We start from the raw sequence: 14736 nt of genomic DNA on the forward strand, positions 1-14736 counted from the left end.
TACAGTTGATGCATTTTAAATGTCTACTTTTGTGTTAGATTAATCACTCTCCAGATGCAACAATTTCTCTAAGGAGGAAGTAATTCTACAGTGTATTGGCCTTGTTATGTAGTCACTCTCAGCTGAGATGAATCACACCTAATTGCCGACAACTAAAATTAGAAGAAAGATTTTATTTCCCTAATTTGTTCATATATGAGAAAACTTCTAAGTTTAAGGTAAATCACTCAGCATGACAATAAATTCATATTACTGAAGAATTTTAACATTTTAACTACCATACAAAATACTTCATTTTCTTCACACCAGTTCTTTGAAACTTTCTTTTCTTCATAAAGTGCTAGCTAGTAGAAGACCCTAAGAATGCAAACTGAAAAGTTGCAGGAAGAGAATTACAAAGGTTTCTTCAAAGCAAGAACTGAGGTAACAAATGAAAAAATAATAATTTTATACTTGCTAAACAAGTATATACGTACAGAATAGCACTTGTCAGTTTTTCTCCATGAATTTTCAAGACAAAATAAAAACGTTTTTGACTCATGACCTCTTTAAAATGGAAAGAACATTTAATCATAAAAAGCTTTTAGGACCTAGAAAGAACCATACGTAGGCATAAAGGAGGAATGAGTTTCCAATACACAACACCCCCCAGTTTTAACTTAACCCACTATTGAAAGCTAAACATCTGAATAAGTAAAGTAAAAATGAGTATTTTAAAAAAATAAAAAGCATTAGGAACATGTTATTGTGGCATGAAATAGGAAGGAAAATCACATTTATGTTGCTTAATCCTGCTTCCACGTATACACTACTATTAAGTGGTGAAAAAGCAATCCCTCAAAGGAATAAATTTATACAAATATAAGGCACATTGACTGAAAATCTGTTTTATATTATTCAGGCAAAAAGTAAGACTTTGAATGCAAGCTATGTTTTGATCCTTTTCTGCTCAAGCAGACTAAATAATAATAATAATAATAATAATAATAATAATCAGGCCTTACTTCACATGAAGGGCAAAACAACAGGATGAGACACCCAACTTTTCAGAATCTATAGATTATAATTTAGATTAAAGATAAGATATATGACCTTGAACAAATATGTACTGCTATTAGGGATGGCTCAAGTGGTTTGCTTTTCTAACTACATTTAAAAAAAAAGGAAAGAAGAAATATTCCTCATGCTTTCCACAAAAATCTATGCAGAACTAAATTAAGAAATTAAAAGCTGAATTTATATTCTGTCCTAACCCCAATAGGCATTTCTCTGTTACTGCTTAAATAACTCTACTTATGATTGATTAAAAGTAAAATTAATAAAGTTTATTTATGTTTCCATAAAACTGAAATGAGTTAAATTAAACATAGAAAATCATTTTACCCTTGCATGCCATGCGGTTTTTTTGAAGGTTGTAGCCTACTGTACACACACAAGTCCTGGTGGTTTCTGATGTTGGTAAACAAAGCTGGGAGCATCCACCATTGTTTAACTGACAGGAATTGCTACCTATAAAAAGTCAGAGGAAGAGACAAGTGGAATCAAATTTTGAACCGTGCAATCCTGAATAAAAATAAAATTGTTGGTATCAATTTATTAATACTACCAAAACCAAATTTTGTTCAGCTAACTTCTTTGAAAAATTGAGATATGCATATAACTATATAGATAACTATATAAGCTATGCTACCATTCACATAACCTTCCATGCTTCACTCTTACAGTATTTTATCTGCAAACGCAAAACAGTAGAATACTTTTTTATATAAATAAGTTTGCTGAAGAATCTGCCTATTTTAAAGTAGGAGCATTTGATAAAATTGAAAATTATACATTAACTTTGGAGTAGCAATGATGAAATCTCACTGACACTGGTCTAGAAGGTGTATCTTATTCTAGACCATGATCAAATCATTGATCTTATTGTTTTCATTCATTAAATGTTATATCAACTTCATTATCTTCACAAACCAGCATTTGCTTATTATATTCAAAACATGCTCCAATGTGATCATGCAGATCCACACTCCTACTTCTTAATTAGACCAATGCTTAATATTAAGGAGCAGATGAGCACTTTTTAATAGGATTTATAATAAACATTATACACAGTACAATAAGCACATCTCAGAAACTTCAAGCTTCATGAGGAAACATTTAAGTCTACCAAGACATTTAAGGAATTAGCTGATTACAAGTCACCAAGACCATATGAATTAGAGTGCTACTTGTCACACTTATATTGTAATTCATAATTTTAAAGTAGAAAGCTTTCTTCATCTAAAATCGTAGGAGTTTTCTAACAATCCTGCTGTACAAATGGAGAAGGCAGGTGAGGTTTCATAGTCTCAAGTGTCCTCAGACAGAGGAAAAAACTGTACAGTAAAAAAAATAATCTAGGACACCATATTTGTATATACAGAAATTTGTAAGTGCCCTCACACCACATTTGCTTTCATGTTAATTTGATTTAATAAAATGCAAGATGCATACAAAATATGCAAAGATTCTTTAAAAAAAGAAAAAGTGCCACTGTAAAGTTAAAACCCATTGACAGTGTTCAATTCTTATGCCCAAATCCCTGACATTGCTCTCTGTTAAAATATAGATCAGCAAGGTGACATTTTACTACACAACATAAGGACTCGCATTATAGTACAAAAAGACAGAACTGTTCCTTTTCTTGACCTTTGTACAATGGAAGATGCATATTAATGCCACAGAAACCAATATTGCTAACATTTAGGCACTCATGAGGCTATCTATATGTTTCAATGGTAGGGAGTTCAAGCATTTTAAAATGACAGAAACCTTATTGAACGCCCTTTTTTTTTTTTTTTTATTTATTGTTACACCACATTTAAAACTAAGGGTCAGGCTGGCAAAGCATCTTTGGAATTTCCTAGATTAGGTAAAATCATAGAATCATAGAATAACCAGGTTGGAAGAGACCCACCAGATCATCGAGTCCAACCATTCCTATCAAACACTAAACCATGCCCCTTAGCACCTCGTCCACCCGTGCCTTAAACACCTCCAGGGAAGGTGACTCAACGACCTCCCTGGGCAGCCTGTTCCAGTGCCCAATGACCCTTTCTGTGAAAAATATTTTCCTAATGTTCAGCCTAAACCCCCCCTGGCGGAGCTTGAGGCCATTCCCTCTTGTCCTGTCCCCTGTCACTTGGGAGAAGAGGCCAGCACCCTCCTCTCCACAACCTCCTTTCAGGTAGTTGTAGAGAGCAATGAGGTCTCCCCTCAGCCTCCTCTTCTCCAGGCTAAACAACCCCAGCTCTCTCAGCCGTTCCTCGTAAGGCCTGTTCTCCAGCCCCTTCACCAGCTTTGTTGCTCTTCTCTGGACTCGCTCCAGAGCCTCAACATCTTTCTTGTGGTGAGGGGCCCAGAACTGAACACAGGATTCAAGGAGCGGTCTCACCAGTGCGAAGTCCAGAGGGAGAATAACCTCCCTGGACCTGCTGGTCACACCGTTTCTGATCCAAGCCAAGATGCCATTGGCCTTCTTGGCCACCTGGGCCACTGCTGGCTCATGTTCAGTCGCTGTCAACCAACACCCCCAGGTCCCTCTCCTCCAGGCAGCTTTCTAGACAGACTTCTCCTAGTCTGTAGCTGCATAGGGTTGTTGTGCCCCAAGTGCAGGACCCGGCACTTGGCCTTGTTAAACCTCATGCCATTGGACTCTGCCCAGCGGTCGAGCCTGTTCAGATCCCTTTGCAGAGCCTCCCTACCCTCCAGGAGATCAACACTTCCACCCAGCTTAGTGTCGTCCGCAAACTTGCTAAGGGTGCACTCGATGCCTTCATCCAGGTCATTGATAAAGACATTGAGCAGGGCTGGACCTTGCCCTTAAGGACTGTCTCCCATGAGACTTTGCCAACCAGCCTTCCAAAGAGTTCAGAGTCTGCCCTCTGGAAATTTAATGCTACTGTCCTGCTAACCACCCTCTTCACTTCACCTAGAACAGAAAACCCTATCATCTCATGATCGCTTTGTCCTAGGCATCCACCTACTGCCACATCCCCCACAAGGCCTTCTCTGTTCACAAACAGCAGGTCCAGGAGGGCACCCTCCCTTGTTGGTTCATTCACCAGCTGTGCAAGGAAGTTGTCTTCCACACACTCCTGGAACCTCCTAGACTGCTTCCTTTCTGCTGTATTGTACACCCAGCAGATATCAGGCAGATTGAAGTCTCCCACAAGAACGAGAGGCCTTGATCTAGAGATTGACCGCAGCTGTTTATAGAAGAGCTCATCAGCTGCTTCTCCTTGGCTGGGTGGTCTGTAACAGACTCCCATCACAAAATCTACCTTCTGGTGGGCTCCTCTGATTTTAACCCACAGGCACTCAACCTCCTGATCACCACAATCCATCTCAATGGAGTCCAAGTCCTCCCTTACAAAGAGGGCTACCCCACCTCCTCTCCTACCCTTCCTATCCTGCCTGAAGAGTTTGTACCCCACCATAGCTGTACTCCAGTTATATGAGTCATCCCACCACGTTTCCATGATGGCAACGACATCATAGGCTCCTTGCCCTACAACAACTTCCAGCTCTTCCTTCTTATTCCCCATGCTGTGTGCATTGGTGTAAATGCACTTCAGCTGAGCTGCTGAGCCTTCAGCCCTCTTAGAGGGAACAGAGTTCGTTCCCAATTGCCTGGTAACTGGAGTAGCTAGCTCCAGAGTGCCTGTATCTCCCTCAGGAGCCCCAGGTGTGTTCTCCCCCACTTTCTGTGTGGCAAGGTACTGGTGGTCCTCACCAGCACGCCCTCTCCGAATCACCAGTGGCCCACGTCCAGGCTCTCTCCTGTCTAGCCTGGTCTCAACCCCCTCCCCCTTCATATCTAGTTTAAAGCTTGATTTATGAGCTTAACTAGGTTTTTAGCAAGGGCTTTAGCCCCCCTAGGAGACACACGTGTCCCATCCTTAGCAACAAAGTCTGGGGGTGCGTGAGCCACTCCATGATCAAAGAAGCCAAAGCCCCTCTCCTCACACCAGGCTCAGAGCCAGGCATTAATCGAATTCTTCTTCCTGACTTCTAGCTCCTCTCTATTTAGCCTTGGGATGGAGCAGAATACTATTTGTGCCCCAGAGCCCTCCATCATTTTCCCAATGGCCCTGAAGTTTTTCTTGATGGTTTTGGCCTTTCTGTTTACTAGATCATCATTACCAGTTTGGACTAGTATCAGAGGATAGTAGTCTGTCTCGTGGACAAGGAAAGGAAGTTTTCTAGCTACCTCCTTCACTGATGCCCCCGGTAAGCAGCAGACCTCTCTGTGGAGCGGGTCTGGTCTGCAAATGGGTCCCTCTGTTCCTTTTAAGAGGGAATCCCCTAGAACAATCACCCTCCTCTTCTTAATGGAGAATGCTTTTATTTTTTTCTGAGGATGGTCCAGCCTAGGGAAAGATTCTAGGCTGTGGGAGCCACCATCCTCATCCTCAGGGACGGATTCCACCTGCAGCACATGGTACTTGTTCACCAGGGGGATCTGGGGTTTTGCTGTCTGGGTGAGGGGAGCAGGTTTCCTTCATCTGGCAGGAACTTGCTGCCACTCCCCATCTCTTGTTCCTTGCAGTTTGCAGGTGGGTGGTGTTTGGACACACCAGCTCCAGCAGCCGCTGAGTTAGTGAGAGGGCACTACTCCACTGGTCTATCTCCCTCTCACACTCCCTGATGGTCCTCAGCCTCTTTCCCTCCTCCCTTAACTCCTCCACCATGTGAAGGAGTTCCCCACCTCGAGCGCAGCTTTCACAAATGGAGCCAGTACCAGAGGCAGGAGCCGGTGTGGGAGGGGGCCCTGCCTGCAGCCCAGGGGCTGGGGAGCTGCTGCACTCACTGTAGCTCTGTCTGCGTGGCAGCATCCACCCTGCCTGCTACAGCACACGGAGCAGCTTTAATCTTCTGCTGGGTGTCCACTGTGGTCTTCGGTGTCCTCTGCCTAGTCTCTAGGTCCTCTCTGCGCCCTGCCTGCTCGAACTGCCGCTCAGACTGCCCCGCACCTCTTTGCCGCGGGGCTCCCAGGGGATCCTTTAAATCCCCCGCGGTGGCCGCCGGAACCGCCCCCTCCCGTCAGGCCCCGCGGGACCGGCCTGTGGGGGCCGGCAGGAGCCCCACCCCCGCCTGAGTTTTTCTGGGATTTTCGCGGCTCAGGGAAGCTCCCACCGCCTCAGAATGTCCTGAACTCACCACAGAACTCACTATCCTGCTGCCGAAATGATAAGTATTCCCAGAAGTGCTCAATATGGAACTGAATTAACGTACTCTGTACATAGACCAGAGAATCCCAGAATAAACAGGTTGGAAGAGACCATGCTTCCACGCTTCCACCCAGCTTAGTGTCGTCCGCAAACTTGCTAAGGGTGCACTTGATGCCTTCATCCAGGTCATTGATAAAGACATTGAACAGGGCTGGACCCAGCACTGAGCCGTGGGGAACCCCACTTGTCACTGGCCTCCAGCTGGAGTTCACACCATTTCCCACCACTCTCTGGTAGTAAACCACCCTGTATTCTTTTTGAAGCTTCTCCACAAAACAGCATAATTTTGTTTCATATAGAGCCCATCTCATCACTTCCAGCAGTTGAAACTGGAAATTATCTGTTTCTAGAGACTTCCCAAATGTTTTCATCTCTGATCTCTAAATTCATAAAACTGTGCTCATGACCTCAAATTACACTTTTGCATATTATCTTGGCTACCACTTTGCCAACTAAGTTTTGGCAGTATTAGCAATACTGTCTCATTATTCTGCTTTTGATTTATACTGCTGTCACTTCTGTCAATTTAGATGAATTAAAATGCCTTAACGCAAACAGATAATAAAGAATATTAATAAATTTAGAATAATACTTCACATAGAATCATAGAATAACCAGGTTGGAAGAGACCCACCGGATCATCGAGTCCAACCATTCCTATCAAACACTAAACCATGCCCCTCAGCACCTCGTCCACCCGTGCCTTAAACACCTCCAGGGAAGGTGACTCAACCCCCTCCCTGGGCAGCCTGTTCCAGTGCCCAATGACCCTTTCTGTGAAGAATTTTTTCCTAATGTCCAGCCTAAACCTGCCCTGGCGGAGCTTGAGGCCATTCCCTCTTGTCCTGTCCCCTGTCACTTGGGAGAAGAGGCCAGCACCCTCCTCTCCACAACCTCCTTTCAGGTAGTTGTAGAGAGCAATGAGGTCTCCCCTCAGCCTCCTCTTCTCCAGGCTAAACACCCCCAGCTCTCTCAGCCGCTCGTCATAACACCTGCTCTCCAGCCCCCTCACCGGCTTTGTTGCTCTTCTCTGGACTCGTTCCAGAGCCTCGACATCCTTCTTGCAATGTTTATAATTTCAATAAATTGAGCAGAGGTTCACACACTAATTGATTTTTTTTTAATTAAAAATTTTAAACTTAGAGTCTCTAAAAGTAATTCAAACTTCACTATAGAGAAAACTTCAAAAACATCTAATAAATGAAGAAGCATCAGGTAGATGCGCTATATCAACCATCCTATAAGTTTCAGTAATTTAAACAACACTTAAATATTTTATAGTATTTTATTACCAAATTTCAATGAAATACATAGTTTTTTTGTTCTGTTCACATCTGGAGAATAACATGGGAAAAGTTACTATGGAGTCTAAAACTTGGTTAAACATGGTTAAAATTTAACATACCTTGCTGTGCTGCTTTATCATAGACTTTCATATGAACAACACCTGAAGTTTTGTTTCGCAGGACAGTTGGGTTTCTTCCGTCTTTTTTGTTACAGGTACCAATCTGAGCTGAGTTCTGGTCTGCCCACCAAAGCTTTTTATCTGTAAAATTTTCAAGTTTTAAAAATTAACATGATCGCTATCAAGTTCTATATGTTGGAAACCTAAGGTGGGAATAAACGTTCAAGGTTAGTTCTCAGAACCACTTTAAATAAACCTTCTCAAGGAGGAAAAAAATAATTATTAAACCCAGAAATTCTGGAGTTTTATATTTATTTTTTTCTTTTTAGTTGATAGGTTTTCATACATCTTTAAGTGGAAAAAAATAATTAACCCCAGTTTATAACTGAAAGTTACAAAACCTTATTCAAAGATCATGTACCTCTAGAAGACAGGCCTCGTTCTCAAACTCCGAACTCTAGTTCCAGGTTTTCATTATTTGATGTATTTACATTATTAAGTATGACAATTGCCATAAAAATAAAATCATTAAAGTCTTAGAAGAAATTATTGAAATTGCCAACTTTCATTCATAGTAACTTTTTGTTGTAATTTACACAAGATTCTAAGATAATTGAAAGAATGAGACATGCAATGCATATACTATTATAAAAGTTCAAACCATCTTTGTCAGTCCACAGAATGCAGATTGCTTCACTCATAGTATGAAGGACTTGTCAAAAATTCATGACAGAATTCTCACTGAATGCACAATTGCAGTACATGCAACGTATTTTTCAAGGGCTGGATTTCAGCTGGCTTTACTCATGAAGATTTCACTTAAATTCAGACAGGATTCTAATTGACATGAGGATAGAAATACTAGCTTTGATCATATTGTTGTGTCCACACTCATTATTGTGGAATATACATTTTCATTAAAAAAGACATTAGGATACAAATGTCTGAATTAATGTGAAGACGATGTTCATAACAATTTAAACAACAGCGGATGAAGACAAACAATTTAAAAATCACAAGAAACTGAAAATTATACATGAGATGTATATTCTCTACTTCATTTCACTTACATCACTTTAGGAAAACATTATTTTTGAAGCCCCGTTATCATAATTTAAGTATCAACATTAGAGACTGCTTTAGTTTTGTTCAGAAATACACAGCCTTTATCAATGTATGAGCTTGCTGGTCTTTTATAGATCTAAGAAAAGCTAGTAACATGCCTCAGTGCGGACAGTTTATAATTTCTTTAAGGTTATGTTCTTTACTACTTTTCCCCAAACCAGTGTTGGGGGGCATTCCTGTGAAGTTTTTAATATTTCATGTTTCACGCCATCACTTGACATTGTATAAATGGGGTATTAAATAAGTCACAGCAACAACAAAGCAGAAAGAAAGAAAGCAAAGACGACCTATGAGGAAACACAGCAACAAAAAATAAGGCAAACAAGAAAATATACACTTTTGAAAACCTTCACAGCTACTCTCATAGAACATTTCTATTCCCTATTGTAAAGGCTTGGAAGACAAAATAGTTTAGAATAAGGGGAAATCAGAAGAATGCTAGAAATGCCCTTCACTCTTAGTATTTCTTTATACTCCTGTGTATATAAACAACCACATTTATTAGCTTTACTGCAGCTCTGAAGGATGACATCAAGATTATAGAGCTGCTTTCTACAACAGCTACATCCTGCTAGTTTTTTAATGAAGATGCTAAGGTGATGATGGAAAAGCTCTACAGGATGGCACCGTAGGTGTGACAGCCATACTGTTAGGGAGTTTAATCAAGCGTCATAAACCAGGGGTGCCAAGGACTCATCCAGGCTGGATGAGGCTTTGAGAGTCCTGATCCAGTGGAAGCTGTTCCTGCTCATGACAGGGAGGTTGGAACTAATGATCTTTAAGGTCCTTTCCAACCCAAACCATTCTATGATTCTACAACTGGTTACCCTTCCTAACACATCTGAGACTATCACAGCCTGAGAAACAGGATGCGGAAATCAGCTTTTGTGACCTGCCATGTGCCAAGAGAGAAAAAAAGCAGCCTTTAAATTTCAAAATATGCAGGCACCAGCATTGCACAGTCAAGGTGGAACCGTTTGTTTAATGCAAACTAACACATTCTATATAAATATAAGGTGCATAGTGATGGTTCAGTTCAGAGGAAACTAAAGAATGCACTGCAATTGCAAAAGTGTATTTCTGATAGGCAAGGAAACTTTTGTTATATCCAAAAGAATAATAAACATAGAAATGCCGCTGACTGTCTAATTTTAACAGACTAAACATTTGATAACTTAAACTTGCTTCCAGACCAAGAACTCAGCTAACTCATAGTGACTGAATGTTCACAGTGAAGATCTCCTTACCTAACCAATGCCAAGTCCTTCAGCTGTTTCCCTTATAACATAATCTTTTCACTTCTATCATAATTAATTTCAGCCAGCTTGTTCCCATTATTCATCAATCTCAATGGTTGCTGGAAGCAAAGCAAACCAGTCCTTTCCTGTCTGGGTGAGACTGAAACACAGAGCATACCGAACACAGAGAAAACACTTAGCCAATGCTAACTCTTAATGCCATCCTTCAGACATTGCATAAAAGCATTATTTCAGTGAAGAGCTTCCCAGCGTTTCTAGCTGTAGATAAACAAATCCAGTGCAAAGCACTGCCAGCTATTTCTAGCGAGTGTAATGGGAACAACAACACCCTGTATTCTATTTTCACAGTAAAGACATGAGATGCATCTGCTAATTTTTGGTAACTATTTAAAACCAGAAGAAAAGAAAAATAAAAAAAATAATAATTTAAAAATAATAATCACTGTACAGAGCTAACACAACCTTTGTCAAAATACAGATTTCCTTTTGAAGTGAAACAAGAACATGCATATGCTGTATTTCCTTGATGAACTCAAAGGCCAGCTCATACAAAATCTTGTCTGATTGAGCCCCAGCATACTGCAAATTAGATGAATGATTGACTGACTGGTTGCATCCCTTTGCTTTGCTGGCAGCCAGATGGTCACGTAGCACACGTGCTGGCCAGCATTATCACTCCACTTGTAGTTCCAGAGTGGCAACAGCTCACACTTTGTTTTGACACAAAGAAGATGGGGAATGGAGAGGAAAAAAATGGGGAGAAATTTAATGACCCTATGCGAAGGGTATTGTGATAGCAAATCGTAGATTTGTGAACGGGAGAAGGCTCTACAAGTGCTTGCAGTAGAGTCATCTGTCATGCAGAGGAGCAGGAGAGAAACTGGGATGAGGTTTTAGGATGAAAGATGTGGGGAATTGCACTGGAGGTATTATGGAGAGAAGGTTATAGAAAGATGGTGAAGGCACTGTGTTACTAAGATTCAGGAGATATGAAAGCAGTCTTCATAAGTTCCACTTTTGCTGCAAAACCTGCTGATTTGAGACTACTTCCATTGAAAATCCTGAATTAAAATGCCTTGTTATACATGGAAATTCTACTGACTTTACTCTAGGGAAGACATTTATTTTCACAAGTGAACAAAATTGCTTGTAATGCTAAAATACATTTTTCATTAAAAACAAATTACAATCAATAACTAAGAAATCATGAAAAAAAAAAGCAGGCTCTATCCCCCAATGCATCAGAATATAATTTAAAACAGCTTAGATATCAAACTCAAACTTCAGCGAACTAATGGCCAAACACTGACAAAGAAACCATAACCAATTGTCTGATCTAAAGGCCTCTCTGTTCTCAGAGTACGCACAGATGTATGATGAGCTGACCTCAGTGTTCTAGGTTGGCAAGTTCCACAGTTCACAATATGTTTCACATCATCTGTTTCTCATTTTTTTTTGAATGCCAGAACACCCTACCTGAGTGCTTACTCCCTTCACAAGACTGAACCAGTCCAGTGTCTCCCTTCCAGTTCATTCTTGGTTATCAGTTTTTCTTGACTTAGTCAAGTCATGAGAATTTACAACATATATTTTTCCTACATTCCTAAACTAAAAAGAAATTTAAGTTATGCTGTTAGTTAAATTTAACCAATTAAAATAAAATGTAGTTCTGGTACTAGCCGCCTAGGAAGTCTCAGTAAGGAAACATGGTTGGTCCATCTCTGTTACATTCTTTGAGTTAAAGAAAAGAAAAAGGTATAAAAACAATTGTGAGCACCTCTCTTCTGCTCTCAGCCTATTGGGAAAGTAGCAATTTTAAACAGACTGAACTAGCTCTCATTTTAATACCATATTATCTCAGATCTAGATTTGGCCAATAGACAAGCAACGTGACATAGTTATTGGGTGACTGTTAAATTTAGCTTTGAAAGGTTAAACCGCAGAGACAAGTACAGAAATTATAGCAGCAATTTGAATTCAACTTTATCTCAGGGTTGTCAAGTATATTTTTAAACCAACAACGTAACCAGCAGTATAAGGACAGTAGGACATGCTTAGGTTACTAAAAAACTACTGCTTTCCAGAGAGTTAACGTGTCACTCATAACTACATTTAGAGTATTAATTACTGTGAAACAGAATCTCAAAGTCATGTTCTACATGAAGAAAAAAGTATGGATATATTTTTTTCTTCAAGTAGTTATGTAACTTTTTAACATCTTAAATGAAATAATTAAATGGGGCAAGTGTGTATAATTGTGAGTTTAATATCAGCATTTTCATTTTAGACAGAAAAAATTATAACTGTAGATGAAAACCAAAACCCTAGATTGAAAAAAAACACTTCTCAACTTCAGGAACACTGCCTTTCCAACAAATATTGTGTATTAACTTCAGTTTTAGTTCATTTTCTTTTCAGTTAAATGAACTGTGTCCTTGGCTGCAGTTTTAATATTTAAATAACTAATTTATACACCCAGACAGTTGAGTGGAAACTGCATGATGGAAACTGCAGATCTGAAAAATAATTTCCTTTGCAACAACAGAAAAAAGTTACTGCACAAAAGAAAATAAACTCCGAAAATGTCAAGGGAAAACAAAAAGTATTTACTGAGTAGTCTTCACTGGTACATGACACGACAACAATCTACAGAATTAAAGTATTCTGAATATGAAGACTTGGAGATGCAAATGGAACTCTCCAGTGAAACCTGGGCAAAATTTAAAGGAAATTACCATTGTATTCATACAACGGTGCTAGAATTGACTGAGTGAAAAGATCAGCCTATGATATCAGTCTGTTAAATTAGGATTAGCTTGCATTTGATGATTCTTTTATCAGACAATCCTTAGAACAAAAAATTCCTCTGCTCAATTATGATAATGAAAATTATAACAAAAAGACAGATACAATATAAGTGACTGTGATATAATCAATAATGAAATCTTGGGAATTGGACTTGGTTTTTTTGTCTGCGAGATTATGATCCACATAACGAATTATCTGTTCTAAAGGTTTAGAGCGACTTTTTTGATGAAACGATTCTATGTGAAGAAGAGATTTCAGTATTCAAATCCTCTGTTTGACCATGAATCAGAACAGCCCATTAAATAATTTCAGTAATGACTGCTGTCTCAGGCACAGTACCCTAGAACTTAGTATTTTGTATATCTTTCAGGCATTTATTTATATTTTGTGCAAAACCTCATGCTTGGCTACAGTTTCGACAGCCTCCTGAAACTCTAATTCGCTGACTTACCTTTCTTTTTAGGGAAAGGAAACAAAAACCTCAGACAACTTTACATATTCTTTTACCAAGAGATGAAGACGTAGAAATACGCTTAATAAAGATGTACAGCTACCAGTAATTATCTACACTTAAAATAGTTTTCTTTCTCCCTTCTAGTATTATTACAAAGCCAAATCTTCTCCATGTTATTAACTGAATTTTCCACCATGTAACTCTTTCTTACTGAGCTAGTAAATGAGTCTATTGCTACTTTCATATACAGTTAACAGTACCTAGACAATTTCCATCAATGGTCTCAGACATGTCAGATCATAAAGGAGTTCTTCCTTCATGACAGAAGAAAGAGAAATCATCACAGCGTCACAGCACATCACTCATTACTGTTCCTTGAAGATCTTGACTGAGAACACAGAGATTGAGTTGTCTCCTACCTCAACTATGTAATTTCAAAAGGACAAATCATGACAAGTCACAAGCGAATACTCAAAATACCCTTCAAAATGTTTCTTTCATCTTCCTCTTCCACCCTTGTCATTGTGGCACCTGGATAAACACTTAATTAAAAATCCAACTTACAAAATCTTACTGAACTACTATTTATTCTTCTTTTACATGGCGGCCCTACAAGTTTTAGAAAGAGATATAGATGGGGTATGGGGATATCTTTAAATGTCACACTGAAGATAAACGACTTATTTGCTTGATTATGCTAACAAGAGTGTTGTTCGATCACTAATTACAATCTTGTTGATAAAACTGGGTTGCATTTATCCATTTTGTTGGCAAATGAGCATTAAGCACAGCAACATATAGGGAAGCAGCAATTAAAATGCCAAAAATGGCTACACTAGCATGGTGGACAGTCCTTTGGAGATTTCAAGCAGTACTCAGAACGCAAATTTTGATGGGCCATTAGTTTTCATTAACAGTGGTTTTGAGTATTTATGGAAGGCAGCTATGTACTGTACTTAGAACTGGGCAAATTGCCTAGATATATTTCATATATTAATGCTAATGTAATGAATGATGTTACGGCAATTAAAAGACTGATGACTTAGAAAATTAAGGTGTATGTATCTGAGGTTTCCTGATCTAAGCATCCCCTTTCACTTCACAATTATATCCAGAGAAGTCACAGCTTCCACCATTTGAGTTACTAGAAATGCATTCTGGGATTATTTTTTAAATTTTATTTAGGATAAAACAAAAATCAAATAACCAATGTACCATTTAACCACGTGATGAATGTAAATGGCATCATGACTATATTTTGGTAAAATGAACCCACATTTTCTGTCTGAAATGAAATACAGTAATTGTTCCTGTCTATTTTGATTGTTTAATAATATACCTTGATGGCTGTATTACATACGGTTTGTGTTCAAGATGCGTTGTTTTAATATCTACATTTTTATCAAAAAGCTA

General features: G+C 39.2%; 1 protein-coding gene across 1 annotated transcript in view; it reads right to left on the reverse strand.

Moving 5' to 3' along the window:
• LRP1B (LDL receptor related protein 1B) overlaps positions 1-14736 on the reverse strand; it is a 699724-nt gene that overhangs the window by 167479 nt on the left and 517509 nt on the right. The window contains exons 33-34 of the mRNA XM_069861579.1: positions 7678-7818; positions 1384-1509 (exon numbers count right to left, since the gene is read on the reverse strand). Of these exons, the coding sequence (XP_069717680.1) occupies positions 1384-1509; positions 7678-7818 (267 nt within the window). The remainder of the gene's footprint in view (positions 1-1383; positions 1510-7677; positions 7819-14736) is intronic.

This window comes from Phaenicophaeus curvirostris, chromosome 7 (assembly GCF_032191515.1).
Source record: "Phaenicophaeus curvirostris isolate KB17595 chromosome 7, BPBGC_Pcur_1.0, whole genome shotgun sequence".
NCBI classification, from domain to species: domain Eukaryota; kingdom Metazoa; phylum Chordata; class Aves; order Cuculiformes; family Cuculidae; genus Phaenicophaeus; species Phaenicophaeus curvirostris.